The following is a 22659-nucleotide window of genomic DNA, read 5'->3' on the forward strand; positions in this document are numbered from 1 at the left end:
GACCAAAAATTTCCTCAAAAACAAAGTATTTCTTCCTCTATATATTCCTCTTTAACAAATTAAACCTACTCTTTGTAAGCCTTACGCTCTATCTATGAACTAAACTTGAAAGTAATCTTCTGCTGATTTATAGTGAGTTTGTTACTACTTTTTCTTTCTTCAGAGAAGTTGTTTTCATTTATTTGTTTTGCTGGTTGTTTTAAAGAGGGGGTATTCTGCTTTTTTCAGTCCCATAGCACCGTCTATATCACACTACAATGATGACCAAACCTTCTGTTGGTCTGTAAATGCAGTAAATTAGAATAACTGCCTTGTATAAAAGGTCTCTCTCAAAATGGCTGTAGTGAATGTCTTGAAATAGGCCTCTGTCTCTTTAAGAACCTCTGAGCCTTTAGGACACGCCCCCTCCACACGCTGTCTGTGGCATCAGTGGGGAGGGGGTTCTGCTGAGGAGCAGTGGTTGGTTACTCGGCTGGTGACGAAAGCTCGGAGGCGTCTCCAGGAGGTGGGGGCGTTCCTAGGAGGACTCAGGCAAACCTATCCCTAAAATGGCCGCCATCAGAGTTTTTACAGATTACTCAAAAATACGAGAATGTGCCAAGGCAACACTTCAGCCATGTTTTTAGTGAGGGAATGACAGAATAACATGATGGAAAGCTTGAAAAAGTCAATTTTGCATAATACCCCCCTTTAAAAAGAGCCGTATTGTACTATTTGCACTAATACGTAACTTTACGAACTCTCCAAACTCAAGTTATAAATGTATAACATTTTCTGATTCAAACCTGAGCAAACCAACTGCAGATGTCCCTCTGCATTTAAATAACCACCGCAGAAACAGTCTCTCAGAGCAGCGTTTTTCTCCAGACAGTCAGAACAGACCGTCCACTTGTCACTCCGGTTAAACCCTTGTCTCAGTTCTGTAGAAACGGCGACGCCACAGTCCAGGCCTCGACACAAGACGCTCGCCAGACCCAGGTCCCAACTGTACGAGGACCAGATTTGTCTCCAGGCTCCATCGTGCTCCATCTCCACCGTCCCCTCACAGCGACTGGCCCCTCCCACCAGCCTCAGCGGCTCTGGACACAAGACACAGGTGAGCCACACCCCTTTCCAGACCCCGCCCCTTCCCCTGACCCCGCCCCTTTACCTGCACAGGTGAGCTGGAGAGTGGAGCAGGTCTCAGGGCGGGTCCCGGTCCGCGGGCAGTCCATCAGAGCAGACTCATTACCGTCACAGAGGAACAACTGCCCCAGAGGAGAGAGCGCCCCCTGGAGGAGAGGAGCCCCACAGCCCAGCTCCCTGCACAGCACCTCTGCCCCGCGACGGTCCAAGGCCCCCTCACAGACCCCGGCCCAGGACTGGTCCAAAGACTGGTCCCAGATCTGCACAGATCCTGAACAGGAGTTCCGCCCTCCGAGCAGCCTCACGGAGTCTGTGGGTTCACATATGAGATCACATCTGCCAGGTTTACGGGGGCTAGCAAACATTTCCCATGGACTAACATTAGCTAAAAAAGTGGAGAAAAAAAGCCGTCTGCCGGGTCACAGCTGGTTTAGTTTCGTTTAGTTTAGTTTAGCTTAATTTATTTGAGGAACTACATTTTCCTGATTTACAAACACACATTAACCAGTCACAGATGCTCAAAAGGAGTCGCTGAAGCAAGAAGCTTATGAGCGCCTGCCCCACGTTCAACATAATAAACGTTTACCATTTACAGAAACACATGAGGACTGTATCCACAACCAAGAAGACGTTTGCACATAAAAAGGGAATGAGATTACATGGAACGCATGGACTCCATTGTTTACATTTCCTATCGGAAACTAAACAAGAAACAAGAAAATAAGAAAATTCATGTGTTTGATTTTCCAAACCCAGGCACAAACAACTGTGTTTAAGATTTACATTTATGCTCTTGCAAACATCAAAATGAGGATTATGATCATACAAACAGATGCATTTGTTACTATTATTAATATTATGAATGTTATTACCATCATTACAATTATTTGTTTTAATTATTTTTTATGACATCCTAGATATTGCGAATGTCATATTATAATATTACAATATTATACTATTATACAGGCATATTTAATATTCAGAGATTGAATGTAATCTTGTTTACTGGACACAGAGATCCTGATAAAACATGTGTTGTCATTACTGTTGCCACTACGATGTTTTTATGTACAAGTGTTGGTTGTTTTATTTTTTATTTTATTTTTTGCCCAATATAGTGTGGTGCATTAAGAAGCCAGGGTGTGGAGTGGGCCAGTTAGGAGAGGGCAGTAGCCCCAACCGACCCATCCCTTAACGCCACTGGACGACCCATAGAGAGCAGTGGGCAGAAACACCTGGCTGGAGGATCACCTATTGTGCATGTTTTTAGTGGTAGGGTAAACTGGCAGAAACCTGTGCGGACACGAGAAGAACATGCAGAAAGGCCCCGTCCAGGTGGGAATCAAACCCGGACCTTCTAGCTGTGAACCGCAAGCGCTAACCACTCCCTTAGCTTAAGATGGGAAAAAACTGCTGCAAATCCCATGATGCTTAGCGATATGACATCACACTACTGAACTAAAATGTGGACAGGAAGTAGTCTGTACCCAACACAGGCCAACAGGAAGTGTGTTTCAGCCTCACCTGAACAGTTGAGCTCCAGACTGGTGTCGTAGGGACTGGTGTGAGAGTCAAAACAGTCGATCAGTGACGTGTCCGAGCACCATTGAGGCATGAGACGAGCTGCGTTTCTGTCTGAAACTCTTTTACGGTTCACAGACAGAACCGGTCCACAGTCCAGCTCCGCACACGCTCTGGCTCCAAACCACCGATCCACGTAATTTGGAGCCAGTTCGGTCCAGTTCTGTCCCGACCGCCGCACCTGCAGCTGCCCCTGGCACCGACTCTGACCGCCGACCAGCCGCAGACTGTACGGCTCTGAAAACAACAGCAGAGTCACAGAGTGGTCATCCTCTATGGCAGAGTGGTCATCCTCTATGGCAGAGTGGTTATCCTCTATGGCAGAGTGGTTATCCTCTATGGCAGAGTGGTTATCCTCTATGGCAGAGTGGTTATCCTCTATGGCAGAGTGGTTATCCTCTATGGCAGAGTGGTCATCCTCTATGGCAGAGTGGTCATCCTCTGTCACCAGGGGCGGACTGGGACTGAAAAACAGCCTTGGACTCTGACCAGCCTGGCCCAAATTAGCGTAAATGTGACACTTCCACAAATACATATGTTAACCTCTTACCCCCCGCCTTCACCGAGAGCATTTTTCCAGTTCGGCTTTATCCAAATCAAAAGGCTTCTTGACTGGAGAGCAACACTGTAACGCCTCATTTGGAAGCTAAAATCTAGAAAAGTGATGGTAACTTTTTGTCACGTTGTCGCTGCATTTTTGTCATGTTTTTGTTGCTTTTTCATTACTTTTTTGTGGCTTTTTGGCGTGTTTTCTTCACTTTTTGTCACTTTTTCCTTGTGTTTTCGTCTCTTGTTTTTCATTGCTTTGTCGTCACGTTTTCGTCACATTTTGTTGTGTTTTTGTCACTTTTTTGTTGCTTTTTCAGCACTTTTTTTTTTTTGGGATGCTTTTCTTTTAAGCTTTTAGATTTGGGTAAAGCTCGGTTGCACCCGGGGGTAAGGGTAAGGTAAAGTGAGAGGCCAGACCGGTGGCCCCAGAGCCAGTGGCCCTTCTGTGCTCTTCCAGAATGGACATGTGCCCTGTCTGTCACTGTGGCAGAGTGGTTATCCTCTATGGCAGAGTGGTTATCCTCTGATTATCCTCTGTCACAGTGGACACTGAAGGCAAGGAGGGTGAAGTGTCTTGCCCTAGGACACAATGGCAGTGGACACCTGCGGGAGGCGGGATTCAAACCCCGACCGTCCTGACATGAGACGATGACCCACTCAACATCTGCGCCACTGTCGCCCCGGTAACAAAAGATTAAACCAACTTTTTTTCTGCTGATAAAGTGTTTATGTGTCATTTTTAGAGTCACGTCTGCCGCTCACTGGCCCAGACTGACAGACAGGCACTATCGGCCCATGTGGGGAGTCGAACCTCGCTCCTCCTACAGAGCAGGTTCCTAAAAAGGGCGGGAAGTTGCGAGCCTCCACAGCACTCATGGCTAGCTGCTAATGCTACATCACATCATGCTAGAGCAGTGGTTCTCAACCTGGGGGTCGCGAGGCAAATTTGGGGGGTCGCCAGATCATTTAGATACAATAGCCATATTTTCATTAGCATATAATCTGATATGTTATTGTAGCATGTGTGTGTTATTTTACCAGAGTGCCATTATTTGTTTGTAGTTTGATGAATTTCATTTTAGCCATTTGTTTTTTGTTTTGTTTTTTTACTCCCACCTGAACCGATCACATTTTCTCCAGTTTGGCTTTACCCCCAATCCAAAAGCTTCTGGAAAAAAGCTGAGACGAAAACAATGATGGAAATGGGACAAAAAAAGTGACAAAAAATTGATGAAAAAGTGGCAAAAATGTCACAAGAAATTGACAAAAAATTGACGAAAAAATGACAAAAATGTGGCAAAAATGTCACAAGAAATTGACGAAAAAATTGACGAAAAAATGACAAAAATGTGACAAAAAATGACAAAAATGTGACAAAAATATTATAAAAAATTGACAAAAAAATGACAAAAAAATGACAAAAAAATGACAAAAAAATGACAAAAAAATGACAAAAAAATGACAAAAAAATGACAAAAACATGACATAAATGTGACAAAAAAATGACAAAAATGTGACAAAAAAATGACTAAAATTGACAAAAAATGATAAAAAATGGACAAAAAAATGACAAAAATGTGACAAAATGTTACAAAAACATTACAAAAATGTGATAAAAATTTGACAAAAAAATCACAAAAATTTGACAGAAATTGACCAAAAAAATTACAAAAAGATACAAAAATTAGTTGAATAACCAAAAAAAAAAAGGATGGAAAAATAATGTGATGACGTGAGGAAAAAGATCCTCTCGGTCCAGGCGGGAGTTAAGAGGTTAAAAATTATGTCGGCTACTATTTCTATTTCTCACGGTGTGACCCGAGCGGGGGTCACGAATCCCTTTTACTGTTAAAATGGGGGTTGCGGCACCAAAAGGTTGAGAACCACTGTGCTAGAGTATGACTTTTTATTGATGAGGACTGTGTAGTAAACTATAAATTCAACAAGGACAACTCAAGGCTGCTTTACATGTGGTTGGTGTATTTTTTTTTATACTTTATTGGTGCTTATTTCCTTTTTTCTTCTGCTCCATCGGCTCCAGCTCCAGGGCTTATGAGGGTTTTGGCTGTTCTCTTCTTGTCAGCAGCAGATTTGACTTCCCTTTGTTCATGTTCATGAGGCTGTCAGCTCAAGTGTATTATTCATTTATTTCTGGGTTTGTTTATTTACCTGTTGTTGAGTTCCCGTCGGCAGCCAGGGCTCCTGTAACAGAAGAGTCACGTCACTAAAGTAGCTGCTGCTGTCGGTCACATGACACAGAAAGAAAAGGGTGAACTTTCACACTGCACTCCTCGTCCCATCACAATCTGCAAAGCTTAGTTTCTACATTCACATTTAATGTTTATTTTTCACTTATTATATAGATGTCACAAAATGTACTAAAAGAAATCCGGAGCTTAAAGGGTGTTGTTATTTTACAGGAGTGATCAGACTAAAAAAACACTTGTCCAGTAGAAAATTTCACACGGACCTTTTCTCACCACAAATTTTCCACTGGAGATGCGATAACCGTTGACCTTTTAACAGGACAGAGCGCCGCGATAAGACCTGCCTTGTATCTGATCTTTGGCTGTGCAGATTTAATCTGATCTCTTCTCACACTTCACAGGGTCATTTACTGGTCACAAAAACACAAACTTTGTCCAAGTCTCAACATGCAATAATTAAACACTTTATTCTGAAGATCAGACCATTTTGTTTAAAGGCACAATACCTGTTTTATTCTAGTCGTGGAAAGAGATGTTTTGTTCTCTTTTAATATATTGCAAACATGGGTGGAAAAACAATTACATGCACAGAGTTTCAACACATCTGTATCAATTTCATAAACTTACGCTCAGATCCACAAAACTTTGTTTGTTCCAGAAGAGCAATTAACCCTTAATAACACCTTTAAAAAAGTTACGTTAAGGGAGCGTCGACACAAAAATGTGCTTGCAACTTTAAAGAGCAATAACTCAATGACGGAACAATATTTTTTTAAACTTTTTTTTATTATTTTGAAGGTCTGACTGTCCTCTTTTCATACATATACACCTATTATAACTTTATAAATATTTTAACCCATTAAATGCCAACTGTCTGACCCAAAGTTACATTAGTGCATGTTCAAAAACACAAAAAAATGAAATATCTTAAAATTTTCCAAAGCAAAATGGTACATTTCTGTTCTGGCTGATCTGGCCTGAGGTCTGTGACATATGACCCGAAGGATTGGTTTCTAAGTTAAAATGTGTTTATGTCGCGGCGATTTTAGTAAAAAACTCACGTTAAGGGAGCTTCGACACAAAAATGTGCTTAAAACTTTAGAGAGCTATAAAAAAACTGAAGGAACAATATTTTTTCAAACTTTTTCTTTTATTTTGAAGGTCTAGCTCTCCTCTTTCCCTAAATATAGAAATATTATTACTTTGCAACATTTTTAACCCTTTAAATGCCAACTTTCTACCCAAAAGTGCATTTAGTCAATGGTCCAAAAACACAAAAAATTAATAATTTTTTAATTTTAAATGCAAAATGGTAAATTTCTGTTCTGGCTGATGTGGCCTGATGTCTGTGACATATGACCTGAAAGATTTGTTTCTAAGTTAAAAAATTTATGTAGCGGCGATTTTAGTAAAAAACTCACGTTAAGGGAGCTTCGACACAAAAAATGTGCATTTAGAGAGCTATAACTCAATGAAGGAATTTTTTTTTTTTTTACTTTTTTTTAATTTGGAAGGTCTGACTCTCCTCTTTTCATGCATATAAAAATATAACTTTTTAACATTGTTAATCCTTTAAATGCCAACTTTCTGCCCAAAAGTGACTATAGGATCAGTGAATATAATTATAAAACCCCGCCGCGCCGTCAGAGTTTACCAGCGGCTCTAAACTCTGGCGGGTCCACGGTGTAGCTCGCGCTCGCTCCGCCGTCGCGCCAACGGCCGGACTGTGTCCAGATCTGTGGCGCTGAACTCTGCTGTTTATGGCCCTGGCACAGGCCCTGGCACACCGGTAACCAGCGGGTCCGCACGGTGCCACAGCAGCCACAGAGTGAGGCTACGAAGCGAGTTTCCCTTGTGTAACGTCTGTGGCTCCAAACTCCTCTGCTCCGCGGTGCCACATGAAGACACAATGTGGAGTTTTTTTTAAACTACAAATTAGCTCCTAAAACAATCTTATTCACATGATTAATTTACCAAATTAACACAAATGCAATTGAATATTTGTAGCTTCCTTTTCCACTAAGAATTTACCAATTAAACTTAAAAAAAATATATAATAAAATATAAAATATGATCCAAAGATCCAAAATCCACTCATAAAACAGTGACAGGCTGACATGAAAGAGCTTTAACACTTAGTGAGGCCATAATATGTTTGACTCATGGCTAAAGTCAACTTTCTCCAGCTCTACCAAGGTTGGCATCTCAAAATACTTCAGATTGTTCCTTTAAGATTTGGAATTTAACATATTTCCTTGAGAGGAGAAATATACTTCTCACCTTTTTCACCCCTGACCCGTTTTCATGCCTGAATAACAGCTCGCAGCAACAAAAAAAAAAAAAAAAGAACTATGAACTAGTTCATTTTTGGAACTATGAACGAACTATTAACTATAAACAATTATGAACGAACTAGTTCATTTTGAAATTTGTGAACTGAACTTTGAAATAGTTCATGTAGAAAATGAACTTTCCCAACACTGACTATAGTCAATGGTCCAAAAACACAAAAAAATGTATAATTTTTTTTAATTTTAAATGCAAAATGTCTGTTCTGGCTGATGTGGCCTGATGTGTGTGTAATATGACCCAAAGGATTTGTTTCTAAGTTGAAATTTGTTTATGTAGCGGCGATTTCAGTAAAAAAAACTCACGTTAAGGGAGCTTCGACACAAAAAAGTGTTTGTAACTTTAGAGAGCTATAACTCAATGAAGGAACAAGATTTTTTTTTTACTTTTTGTTTCATTGTGGAGGTTGACCTCTCCTCTTGTCATGCATATACAAATAATCAAACTTTTAAAATATTAGAACCCTTTCATTGCCAACTTTCAATTGTAAAGTCACTAAAATGTATTGCCATTGTGGCCCCATTCATTTACATGGTCCATAGACTTACATTGTAATCATTATTTTTCAAAACGCTTCTAAAATACAGATTAAAAATGTTATTTCAAACTTCTGCATATTTTCTGAACCTTCAGGCTTCAAACTAACACCCTGACATATGTTTAGCACCATGAGGTCATTTTTACCTAGTTTGGCAAGAGGAAGAATATGCCTGTTATTTCCTATATTAGTACAGTCGTAAATAACAGATCACCGAAAAATACACCCCCTGGGGAAATTTCACTCAATTGGCTTAAAAAATGTAGGAGTTATGCAAAAAATAAAAGTCCAAAAGCACAAAAATGTAATTAAGGGTTAAGTTGGCAAGAAACAAACAAAAAAACAAACAAAAAACAAAAAACTTTCGACAACCAAACATAGACGTCTGTGAAAACACCACCATCAACTAGAAATGCGAAAGCAGAAATTTCCGAAAATTACATAAACTGCCTTATTTGCATAAACAGGTAAAATGCATGAATTGGTTAATTTGCATAAATTATATAAATTGTATTGACTGTTTAAATTTCATGAATCCTAAATGGCATAAACTCTTATTTTACATAAACGGTTTAAAACGTCTCACAGTGGAGAAATTCACAGGTGAAAAATAGAATATTGTTGAAAAGTGCTTCAACTGTGAAACTAATACATGATCGAGATGGACTCACGACAGGCAAAGTGAGATATATAAAGCCTTTATTTTATATGTTCTAATTTTGATTATTATGGCTCAGCTCGTAAAAACGGCAAATTAAAATTCCTAATCATCAAAATGATCACAACAGGTACAGGTTATACATAAGTCACTTTGCCTGTATGAATATATATCATACATTAGTTTCACATTTGAAGTTGAATTACAGAAATAAATGTACTTTTGAACAATATTCTAGTTTTCCGAGTGTCACCTGTAAATGACTGTCTGTATGTTTGGTATTTTGACAGGCTGTGGATTTATATGTTTTTCAGGTTTTTATTCTTGCAAACTTAATTGCTCTCCTGGGATAAATAAAGTTTTCTAAATCTGAATGTACGTTCATGAAACTGATACAGATTATAAGCACACATGTTTATGTTTATAAAGACTAAACAAAATCCCCTCTGAACAAATCTTTTTGCCGCGCTGCAACTGAACCGTTCAAACTAATGACACAAAACTTCCTTTTCATTTTGCAGCGTCTCGCCTTAAAGAGACGCTCGGAACAGTGTTAAAGACTTAAAATGAAACCACATTTACCGTTTTCAAGGGACCAGGCGAGGAGTAGGACCAGGAGAGACATGTCTAAAAGCGTCTGAGCCAAGACTGAAGCTGGGCTGGACTGAATTCCCCGTTTTTAACACTTTATCTGTTCATCTCCTGCGGCTTCTCTCTCACTCGAGAAGTTCAACCCAGTGATGTGACGTTCAGGGCCGAGCGGCTCTTTAACCTCTTAACCCCCGCCTGAACCGAGCACATTTTCTCCAGTTCAACTCTACCCAAATCTAAAAGCTTTATGAAAAAACAAGACGTAGGTGAGGATGAAAAAAGCAGCAAAAAAGGATCCAAAAGCGACAAATAAGCAACAAAATAGGCAACAAGAAAGCAACAAAAAATCAACAAAAAAGCCACCAAAAAGCGATGAAAGAGGGACAAGAAGAAAATCTCAGTTTTGTCGGTCTTAGCTTTCAAATGAGGCGTCACACTGGCCTATTGGCTGTAAACTCCAGTCGAGAAGCTTTTAGATTTGGGTAAAGCTGAACTATGCTTGGTCAAATCGGGGGTTAAGAGGTTAAGGTGAACAGTTCAATCCAGATCTAACCCAGATCTCACCCAGAACTGAACTAACCCAGAGCTGACCCAGATCTCACCCAGAACTGAACTAACCCAGAACTCACCCAGAACTAACCCAGATCTAACCCAGAACTCACCCAGAACTCACCCAGATCTCACCCAGAACTCACCCAGAACTAACCCAGAACTAACCCAGATCTAACCCAGATCTAACCCAGACCTAACCCAGAACTAACCCAGATCTAACCAGAACTAACCCAGAACTAACCCAGAACTAACCCAGATCTAACCAGAACTAACCCAGAACTAACCCAGAACTAACCCAGAACTAACCCAGATCTAACCAGAACTAACCCAGAACTAACCCAGAACTAACCCAGATCTAACCCAGATCTAACCCAGAACTCACCCAGAACTCACCCAGATCTAACCCAGATCTAGCCCAGAACTCACCCAGATCTCACCCAGAACTCACCCAGATCTAACCCAGAACTAACCCAGATCTCACCCAGAACTCACCCAGAACTAACCCAGAACTAACCCAGATCTAACCCAGAACTCACCCAGAACTAACCCACATCTCACCCAGAACTAACCCAGAACTAACCCAGATCTCACCCAGAACTCACCCAGAACTAACCCAGATCTCACCCAGAACTAACCCAGATCTAACCCAGATCTAACCCAAAACTAACCCAGACCTAACCCAGATCTAACCCAGATCTCACCCAGATCTCACCCAGATCTAACCCAAACCAACACAAGAATCAGCCCAACAAAGGAGCAGGAGCTTTTTGCACTAAAGTCAAAGCTAAATGCACTAAAAAGGATTTGCAAGATTTTATTACCGTTATTTTATTTACCGTGAAAATCAATCCCATTGTAATATTAGTGCCTTTCATCGATCGTGTCTTAGAAAACTCACATTATCTGGCTGCACTATTTCAATTTTAGATTAAAAAGAGTCAGTCTTTTGAACGGACCTTTGGAATGAAGTTTAGTTTATTTAGTTAGTTGAGCTGTTCACATTCATTTAGTTAAGACGAGTTCATGTGTACCTGTCTGGTCCTCAGTCACGTAAACATAGATGGCGTTAGCATTTAGCCTCTCCTCCTCTGTAGCTCCAAACCAGGTGAAGAGAGAAGCTACCAAGCTCTTCCATGTTTTTAAATATGGTTACCTGAAGTGTTACACGATAAAGTATAATTACACAAAATTAAACAATGTGGATTTTCTAAGCGGATAAAAGGGGGAACTATATTGTAAGGCGTAATTATACCAGGAGTAGTTTGACATCTGCGCAGTAATATCTTCACTTTATTCTTTTTCCTGGTATTATTGCGCCTTACAATATAGTTCCCCCTTATATTCCCCTCTTATTTAAATAAATGTTTAATTAAATAATTAAATAAATAAATAATGCGACACAAACGTGACGAAAAAGCATCAAAACTACGACAAAAAAGTTCCAACATCGCGATAGATCAGTTTTGTAGGTCTTAGCTTTAAAATGAGGCATTACACTGGCTGTAAGTTCTCCAGAAGCTTTTAGAACGGGTGAAGCTGAAATAGAGAAAATGTGCTCGGTTAAGAAGGGGTTTTTTATTTATTTTTTTATTTTATTTTTTTATTAAGCAACGTATAGTACAGTAGTATAAAATCTTACAGTCTTATAAATCTTACATTTTACAGTAGATGCACATGGAAATAACCTCTAGAGATTAACCCCTTAACTCCCACCTGAACCGAGCACATCTTCTCCAGAAAAAAGGTGTGAAAATAGCAACAAAACTGAGACGAAAAGAATGATGGAAATGTGACAAAAAAGTGACGAAAAACTGATGAAAAAGTGGCAAAAAGTCACAAAAATGTCACAAGAAATTGACAAAAAATTGACAAGAAAATGACAAAAATGTTACAAAAAAATGACAAAAAATGTGACAAAAAATTACAAAAAATGTGACAAAAATGTGATAAAAATTTGACCAAAAAATGACAAAAATGTGACAAAATGTAAGGCGGGGGTTAAGAGGTTAATTTATTTTAACATTTTCTTGTAAAGTTCCTCTCCAGTCCAGGAGGCGGCGCTGCTTCATTCACAAGCGTCATGTTCTCCCACAACATTAGCCGAGCTTCCTGTCCTGGCTGTGCTTTTGTAATTCTGAAACATATTTTGATCTTTTAACATTATTTAACCGAACACAGTAAGTGTCACCCTTTATATCGTGTTTTATTTCGACTCTGGTTCCGTTGTAGATGAACCCTGAGCGCTAACGTGATGCTATGAAACTAAAACGAGTGTCGAGGGGTTAGCATTAGCATTAGCAACAGTGCTAATAGCAGCAGTTCTAATGTTACGTTAGCTGCAGTAACGTGTCTTTTAAGGACAGATTCAACAACGTTGGCTTTGTTAGGCCTAAATATAACATGTGTAAAACGTGAATTAAAGACGTTAAGACCTCTACAGTGGCAGCACGGTTTAGAATTACATTATTATTATCATTATTATTATTTTGAACTTGCCGATCTCATTGAAACTGGACCAAAACAAAAATAAAATTCATAAAAGCATGTGATATTATTATGTTATGTTTTTTATTATTACAACTTGGTGACAGAAACAATCATAAAGTACAGAGACAAGACTCCAGGATGGATAGTGCGACAAACACAGATGAGCAATATGAGCATCGCTGTTATGTTTTCACCGGATGTTTTGGTGACTGGTGGGCAAACAGCTGATTTTTCCGAGCTTGAAGAGCTGTTTATTTAAATCACAGATCATGTTCAGCACCGATCTTTCGACAGATGCAGTGCTGTGTTTGTGAACGATGTTTTGACCCACCATAGAACTGTTCATATCTGTTTAACCTCTTAACTCCCGCCTGAACCGAGAGGATCTTTTTCCTCACGTCACCAGATTTTTTTTCCATCATTTTTTTTGCTGGGTATTCAACTCATTTTTGTAACTTTTTTGTCATTTTTTTTGTTATTTTTTTGTCACATTTTTGTCATTTTTGGTCATTTTTGGTCAATTTTTTGTTATTTTTTTTGTCACATTTTTGTCATTTTTTCATCAATTCTTTGTCAATTTCTTGTGACATTTTTGCCACTTTTTCATCAATTTTTTGTCGCTTTTTTGTCACGTTTCCATCATTTTTGTAACTTTTTTGTCATTTTGTTTGGTCACAATTTTGTCATTTTTTCATCCATTTTTTTCATCACATTTTTGTCATTTTTTGTCAATTTTTTATCAATTTTTTTTCATTTTTTTGTATAATTTTGTCACATTTTTGTCCTTTTTTTGTCCTTTTTTTTGTCACATTTTTGTCATTTTTTCATCATTTTTTGCCAATTTCTTGTGACATTTTTGTGACATTTTTGCCACTTTTTCATCCATTTTTCATCACTTTTTTGTCAATGTTTTCTCACTTTTTTGTCACATTTCCATCATTGTTTTCGTCTCAGTTTTGTTGCTATTTTCACAGCTTTTTTCCAGAAGCTTTTGGATTGGGGTAAAGCCAAACTGGAGAAAATGTGCCCGGTTCAGGTGGGAGTTAAGGGGTTAATACGTTTACGTTGCACCATCCGGGCCTCGGGCGTGACGACACTGCGATCCCCCTCATAGTTTAAAATATGCTTTTCAGCAAAAGGTCTGAATTTGAGAGAATCTTACCTTCATTTTGTTCACAAAACACCACTAAAATTGAGGATTTTCAATGTTTTCTGTCGATAATATGGATATTGTACGATCTTTTGTTGTCAGCTTTATGGGGAAAAGTGTTTGTCAGGAGTCACTTAATATGGGCCCTGTGTACCTTCTGGCTGTTTTAATGTGCTATACAATATATAATGTTTTTGATTGATTTATACACTCTTGACTATGTTCTATTAAATACAACTTTTTCAAACTGGACTTCAAAGCCCAGCATTAGTTACAGTTATAGATTAAACTTTAGTTGTTAATCTCATTGTTTTCTCTGTTGTCTCTGTTTAGGGCTGAAGCGTCACCACCTGTGTATGAGTTTGTAAAAATGTCCAAAGGCCAAACGCTGAGAGCTCTGGTGAATGAGCGTCTGGCTGCGGCGGCTGAGGAGATATTTGTGCTGATCGAAAGAACGATAGCGGAGTATGAGGAGGAACTGTGTCGCTCCAAAGAGGAGAACCAGAGGAAACAGGAGCACAACCCAGGGATGGAACTGGTCATAGCAAATGTTCAGATCCGGTCAACGAGTCCTGGTCCCGGTCTGAACCAGGAAATCACAGAGACTCCACGGATTAAAGAGGAGCCGGAGGAGCAGAGCGTCAAACAGGAGGAAGAGCAGCTGCCAGTGTAGGCTCCGCCCCTTTAAACATGTCTCACATTTCACTCACACAAACTGACAGGAGATATTAAATATATTTATGTTTAAATTATATTTCAGGCCTGTTCCAGAGTCCAGTGTCGTCTGTGTGAAGACGGAAGAGTCCTCACTGCTTCAACAAAGTCAAACTGAGCACCGAGAGGAAACGCAGGGAGAGGACATCAGCTCAGAGACACATTTCCACTTAGTGACTGAAGGACACACTGAGCACCGGCCTGACACTGACAATGACGACGACTGGGAACCTTCATTCAGCTCCGCAGCTGCACAGATGGAGACGGAGGCCGATGGAGACCACAACTACCTCAGCAAGTTTGCACTAGACACCACTGTCCACCAAGAAGAAGCAGTGCACCAGTGCTCTCTTTGTAACAACAGCTTTGGGACGATGCTGCATTTACAAAACCACATCCGAGTTCACACAGGAGAGAAACATTACATTTGTGCAATCTGTGGAAAAACATTTGTCCGAAAAAGAAATCTAGATTCTCATCTGTGCACACACACTGGAGAACAACCTTATACCTGTTTAGTCTGTGAGAAAACCTTCACCCACATAGAATATCTACAGAAACATTTAAGAACACACTCCGGCAATAAACCTTTCATTTGTTTATTATGCGGCAAAACATTTGCACGAAAAAGCCAACTAGATCTGCATACAAGAACACACACAGGGGAGAAACCATACAGCTGTTCATATTGTCAAAAACCTTTTGCTGATTCCTCTACTCTCAGGAGACATGTCAGAATACACACTGGGGAGAAACCTTACAGCTGTCCATTTTGTGCTAAAAAGTTTTCAGATTCCTCTACTCTCAAGAAACATGTAAGAATCCACACAGGAGGTAAACGTTAAAGCTGTTCAGCCTGTGACGAAACCTTTGCAGTTCACGGTCACAAGTGAATTTCAGCCTTTGCAGTTTTATACAATTTAATAATGCCTTTTATATTTTGCATTGTCTGCAGACACCGTTGTGTGATCATTTTTAAAGAATATGAAATGAAATGAATATGCTGTTATGTAAGTAGACACAATGAACATGACTAAGCAAATATTGATGCTGAAAACTATTTAGTAGTAGACGAAATCCAACCCACTTTGTTAGCATTAGCTAGTTAGCCCTGCTTGCATTTTGATTGGTTCAATAAGAACCAACCAAAATGTTTAACTTTGTTGTGCTTCTTTTTTTTTTTTTTTTTCGCACATAACATAAAATTCATTAAATTGAACCTAAAGCTGTTTTATAACCTGAAATGGTTAATTTGGTTTTCGTCAGACCGTACGTTGTGCATCACAATAAAAAGTGCTTCAAAACCCCGCTCCTTGGGCCACCCCTGGGCCACCCCTGGGCCACTCCTGGGCCACCCCAGGACAAAAAGTTTGGACACACGTCTGGTCTTGACTCACAGCTCATGAGCTGCTGAGCCTTTAGTTTAAAGTACATGGTCATGGAGAGTTATTTATTGTTTTATTTTTTATTTTTTCCTGGGACACATTAATGAACATTTCTGTAAATGTGTCAGCATTAGCTGCAAAGCTGGTTCTCAGCTGTTGTCCCTGAGCAAGGTGTATAATGCCAACAACAATTATAAAACATAAAATTATTTAAAAGTTGAGGCTACACTTACATAACAAATGTTGATATAATTCATACATTGATCATATCTGAATGTTCGTTCTGTGACTTGCACAATATTGTCACATAATAACAGACTCGTATAAGAATGCACAAGGGCTTGTAGCAATGTCAAACATGCCATAATAAGTCACATTAGCATAAATGATTCATTAAAAGTCAATAGACGGCAAAGCCCGTTGACCTGGGCTCATGACTGGCAAGCCATGAGTCACTGCAAGGAGTGTTGGCTTTATTTTGAATAAAACAACATAGTAACTGTTTTGTTTCTTAAGATAAAAAACCGACAAATAGGTTTAAAAATACTCCCCTTTAAATGTCTGATATGATCAGGCACTAATCTCACTAATGTTGAATGTGATTTAACCTCTGATGCAGCTGCCCTGTTTCCATTTTAAAACCTCGCTTAAGACACATTTCCACTCAAAAGCTTTTAACACTCGCACACACCATGGCCAAAATCTGAGCTGAGCTTTGCTTCTTGTATGTTGTGTGTCATGTTTCTGTCCCGGTTAGCTTTTGTGAAGCACTTTGTTTAACAGCAGTTGTTTTTAAATGTGCTGAATAAATACATTTCATTTGATATAAAATTCTGCTCAGCGATTTGTTTGAGCTTTTAATACACATCTCCTCTGTGTTTTTAGTTCTTTCCCCAGATATGGTGTATTTTCAATGGAAAGCCTACTCTTTCAATTTAAATTAAAAGTGTTTTTTTAATGACTTTTTGCATTTTCTTTCACACGAGTTCCTCTCCAGTCCAGGAGGCGGCGCTGCTTCGTTCACGAGCTCCACATCCTTCCACAACATTGGCCGAGCTTCCTGTTCCGGCTGCGATTCTTTTTTTCGTAGGTTTGTTTCACCACTGTACACATTTCTCATCCAATCAGAGATGTATTAAGATTAGGCCCCGCCCACTATCCTGAAGGTAATTGGCCAGGGCAGAGTCAGGGTTTACGCTGATTGGTTTAGAGACAGATGACGTTTCACATTCATGATGGCAAAACAAAGAGAAATACATTCGCGTTCTGGCTTTTCTTTTTTAATTCGGAAACACATTTTTATCTTTTAACATTATTTAACCGAGCACAGTAAGTGTCGCCTTTTATTTCTTGTTTTATTTCGACTCTGGTTCCGTTGTAGATGAACCCTGAGCGCTAACGTGATGCTATAAAGGGGTTAGCATTAGCAACAGTGCTAATAGCAGCAGTTCTAATGTTACGTTAGCTGCAGTAACGTGTCTTTTAAGGACAGATTCAGCAACGTTAGCTTTGTTAGGCCTAAATATAACATGTGTAAAATGTGAATTGAAGACGTTAAGACCTCTACAGTGGGAACACAGTCTGGAATGAAAATGTTATTATTGTTATTTTAAAATATCTTAACAACAGTCAGCTGGAAAACACTTGTTAAGGTTTACTTTATTGTCCCCTTAGGGAGATCTGTCCTCTGCAGCATCTGGGGATCTGTCTCCAGATGTCAAGCCAGGCTAATGGCCAGAATCACCTGGCTGGAAGATTAACCTGTTGTGCATGTTTTGGCTTCATAGGCTCAGCATTACTACACGTAACATCACATTAAAATGAGCTGCGAGTAATCGTGACCCAGCCATACTTCACGAGTGGGACCAATCTATAGGTATGTGGAGTTGTTCGAAAATGGAGTTGCCATTTTTGTCCCCAGTATCTGTGACCGGGTTTTGCCCTGATCATTGTTAGAGCGGGACGGCAAATGGCCTGTTTGGCAGAAATTAGACGGTCATTCCCACAGTAAGTCTCTAGTCACGTAGTCAGGATAATTGTCTTCAGTCTCGAGCAGAAACGGAGAGAGTCGGTCTTCATTTACTCCCGCAGCAGCAAATTCAAAATGTATTTGTAACTTCAATATGCAAGAATTGAATAAACACCTTTCAAACACTGTGGACACTGTGGAGAAGGAGCTGGACATGAAGAGGCTCTTGTTGTCGTTTGCTGCTCAAAGTTTCCCACATTTTTTGTCACTCCTGCCAAAGCACGTGTGGAAGAGATAAACCTTAGAGCCAACACCATTCAGTTACTCAGCTCCACTTTTGTTGCTCGTTTTTCCCACTTTCTGTCCACGATCGTTAGTTTTGTTTACTCTGCACTGACACAACTGAAAACAGCCTCATTAAACCAAACTCCAATGTTTAAATGAACTTAAGGAACTAAAATACTAATACTAAAATATAAAATGATGCTTTAACACATACAACCAATGGAAATATGTTACATCAATGTTTACTGACATTTTTATGAAAGACTCTTGAATATTGAAAAAGTTCTGGTCGTTTCTCTTTTTAGGCCACACTGACCTCCATTCGTTTCAATGGAAGGGGCGGGACTAAAGAGAGATGCTGATTTTGAACTAGAAACCGCTGTAACTTTCTTCAAACTGAACATAAAAACACACATTTCATTGCATATTGTCGGGGGTTACTGCATCTTTCCACGTAAACTATTTATTTGCCTTTCTATTGAGTTTGAAAATGTTATCCACATACCTACTATCTAATAAAAAAAAAAGGACAGCTGATTGACAACACAAATGAAAAGCACAACCAGCTGAATATACACACGTACAATGATGAGGGGCTAAAATTACATGGAATTTGTTACTAATGTTGATCCCTGAGGGAGATATAATGGACCCGGCTACTTTCACCAAATAACATTAAAGGAACAGGCCACCGTTTTTACAGACTGAGATATATTCTTACCTGAGCTGAGACGAGTTCATTTGTACCTGTCTGGTCTTGACTCGTGCCCTCAGGTGCGTAAATACTGCACAGACGACGTTAGCATTTAGCACAGTAATATCTTCACTTTACTGTGTGGATTTCGAACTACTCCTGGTATTATTACGCCTTACAATATAGTTCCCCCTTTTATCCGCCTAGAAAATCCACATTGTTTAATTTTTATTGCTGTGTTTTATTGCCTTGATGTTTGTTGCAGCCCTTTGAGGCGACTTCTGTTGTGATATTGGGCTATACAAAACCATTAAACTTGAAACTTGAAACTTGTGTAATTATACTTTTTCGTGTAACACTTCACGTAACCATTTTTAAATAGGGAAAACGTGGAAGAGCTTGGGAGCTTCTATCTTCACCTGGTTTGGAGCTATAGAGGAGAGAGGGAGAGGCTAAATGCTAACGCCGTCTGCGCTGTGTTTACGTGACTGAGGGCACGCGTGAAGATGCAAGGTACAAATGAACTCGTCTCAGCTCAGGTAAGAACAGATCTCAGTATGTAAAAACGGTGGCCAAACAGTAATTGAGTTGCCTTTGTCACTGACTCACCGTCGTGTTGAGTTGAGAGGTGTGAAGGACATCAACAAAGGCAGCGTGAGTGGAGACTCCGCCCACCCTCTGGTCTGAGCTGACACCGCGGCGCTTCATTCCGCTGAATTGTAACCGGCCACTTTGTCTTCCCTGTAACGATGACGCCGTTGTAACGATGGGGAGAGTATTTCATTAAATTACTCCATTATCGAAAAGGTAGTGCCGTACTTTAACACCGTTATTCCCAACACTGGTAACAATACGCTGGTGCCTGTGAAGAGGCAGAATTGGTTTTGCGTGTTTTGTTCCAACTCTACACCTGTGACAGGCCACGGCAGATGAGGATGTTAATCTTAAATCTTAAACACGTTTTTCATTCTTTTTTTATTTTTGTTGTCATCTTTATGGATAAAAGTATGGACTTTATATACTCACGAAAACAAAAGTCTTTAATTTCATATTAAATACAGCCTGTCTGACATTTGAACCTCAGAGCCCAGCATTAGTTACTGGAAATGTGCAGTCGAGGAAGTATCAAGGCTCAGAAATATAAACGATCTTGTTAAAGTTGAATCTCAAAGTTTTCTCTGTTGTTTCTGTTCAGAGCTGAAGCGTCACCACCTGTTCGAGTTTGTAAAAATGTCCAAAGGCCAAACCCTGAGAGCTCTGGTGAATGAGCGTCTGGCTGCGGCGGCTGAGGAGATATTTGTGCTGATTGAAAGAATGATCGTGGAGTATGAGGAGGAACTGTGTCGCTCCAAAGAGGAGAACCAGAGGAAACAGCAGCTCCCAGATAAGGTTCTGTACCCAAGAATCGCACTGGTCAGAGGGAATGTCCAGATCCCATCGAGTCCTGACTTCAGTCTGACCCAGGAAATCACAGAGACTCCACGGATTAAAGAGGAGCCAGAGGAGCAGAGCGTCAAACAGGAGGAAGAGCAGCTGCCAGAGTAGGCTCCGCCCCTTCAAACACGTCACACATTTCACTCACACAAACTGACTGGAGATTTTTAAATATATTTATGTTTGTATCATTTTCAGGCCTGTCCCAGAGTCCAGTGCCGTCTGTGTGAAGACTGAAGAGTCCTCACTGCTTCAACAAAGACAAACTGAGCACCGAGAGGAAACGCAGGGAGAGGACGTCAGCTCAGAGACACATTTCCACTTAGTGACTGAAGAACACACTGAGCACTGGTCTGACACTGACAATGATGGCGACTGGGAACCACACAGCTCTGCAGCTGCACAGACGGAGACAGAGGCTGATGCAGACCATGAAAACCAAGTCCAGAGCAGAGACGGACGCACCAAACTGCCCCCCCAAAACGAGACTGGACCAGAGGCTTCTGTCCACACGGGACACTTGTCAGGAGCCGATGGAAAAGCTGAGAGGAAAGCGCGGCAGTGCCCTTTTTGTAACAAGAGTTTCAGGACGATACTGCCTTTTCAAAACCACATTCGGCTTCATACAGGAGAGAAACCTTACAGCTGCCCAATCTGTGCAAAAACATTCATACGAAAAAGTAATCTCGACACACATCTGAGTGCACACACTGGAAAACACACCTGTTTAAACTGTGAGAAAACCTTTACCTGCGTAGAACATCTGCACAAACATATGAGCACACACACTGGAGACAAACCTTTCATGTGTTTAGCATGCGGAAAATCATTTTCCCGAAAAGGCAATCGAGATTTACATTTAAGAACACACACAGGGGAGAAACCATACAGCTGTACATATTGTGAAAAACATTTTGCAGATTCCTCTACTCTCAGGAGACACATACATTTACACACAGGAGAGAAACCTTTCGGCTGTTTATTCTGTAAGAAGACGTTTGCCCGGAAAAACCAGCGAGATCTCCATACAAGGACACACACAGGGGAGAAACCATGCAGCTGTCCATTTTGTAAAAAACAGTTTGCAGATCCCTCTACTCTCAGGAGACACATGAAAGCAGCGCACACAGAGGAGAACCTTTTGCCTGAGTAATCTGTAATAAAGCAGGTTTTATCTGCGTTCACATGCGCACTCACAGTGTGTGTGCACTTTTATATCATTTAATACTTTGGTTTGACGCAGGATTATTCATTTATGCACAAGATTAACTGAAGGAATGTGTTTTATATTTTGTGTAATGTTTAAGACGGGTGGATGTTATTGACACAAAGTTACTTGAATGCTGTTGTTTTGTTTTGGGGCGAGACACACGACCCTCGCTGCCTCCAGTGTCTGCGTACGTGGGTGTGAGTGAGAGTGTGAATGGGTGAGCGGTTCCTGGATGTGAAGTGCTTAGAGCCTTAGTTCTGCTGTAGGTTGAAAAATGAAATGTAAATAAAGACATTTTGCCTTTACCATAAATCCCAAAGCTCAGTTCTGATGATCTCAGGTCTGTGTTGGAATCATATTATGTTCTTGCTTTAGGCAAGGCAAGTTTATTTGGAGAGCACAATTCATACAGAAGCAGTGTTAATTTTGACAACATATTTTATTTTAGTTTTAGTCTTTTGACTAAAATTGCATGTCAATTTAATCGACTAAAATTAAGACTAATTTAGTCGACTTATATTTATAATATTCATTATAATCATATTTAATCTTGTTCCTCTGCTTCATGGAGCTGCTCCACGTGAACAAAGCTCAAACCTGTTCATTTGGCAGAGAATTTAAATGATCTGAGGCTTTTTCAGACGGTCAATAGAAGTTTGGATGATTTTAGTCTCTCCTTTTCATTTTTATTTAGTCTTATTTTAGTCGACTAAAATATCTGGACGTTTTAGTCATAGTTTTAGTCTCATGAAAAACGTTTAATTTAGTTTTAGTCCAATTTTAGTCGTCAAAAATATCACTAAAATTAAGACTAAATATTTTAGTCGACGAAATTAACACTGTACACAAGGCAATTCAAAGTGCTTCACAGTTGCATAAAATTACAAGAAAACAGATAAAATCAACAAAACAACATAAAAATAAATCAATTACAGTAAAAGGCAAGAGTGCAGATAAAATACTTTCAGTGTCACATACACGGGCAAAAAGAACTGTTTTCAGCCTGGATTTGAACATTGTCAGAGTTGAGGCCTGTCTCACATCCTCATGAAGACTGTTCCAGATTTTAGCTGCGTGAAACTGAAACGCAGCCTCACCGTGTTTAGTCCTGACTCTGGGAACCACCAGGAGACCCCTCCCTGAGGTGGTTCATACGGCTGGAACATGTCACAGATGGACTT

The 22659-nt window shown here is 39.9% G+C and overlaps 2 protein-coding genes across 2 annotated transcripts in view; both read left to right on the top strand.

The window, feature by feature from the left end:
• The window catches only part of LOC306976350 (uncharacterized protein), an 87247-nt gene that overhangs the window by 57417 nt on the left and 7171 nt on the right, over positions 1-22659 (top strand). The window lies entirely within an intron of this gene.
• Positions 17180-20952, top strand: LOC306969209 (uncharacterized protein; the record flags this gene model as incomplete). The annotated part of the gene is made up of 4 exons (XM_079564809.1): positions 17180-17215; positions 20030-20375; positions 20467-20790; positions 20898-20952. Exons 2-4 carry the CDS (start codon positions 20065-20067, stop codon positions 20950-20952), a joined length of 690 nt encoding a protein of 229 aa, XP_079420935.1. The 5' UTR covers positions 17180-17215; positions 20030-20064.

Source organism: Gobius niger (assembly GCF_951799975.1).
Source record: "Gobius niger genome assembly, chromosome: 1".
Lineage (NCBI taxonomy): Eukaryota > Metazoa > Chordata > Actinopteri > Gobiiformes > Gobiidae > Gobius > Gobius niger.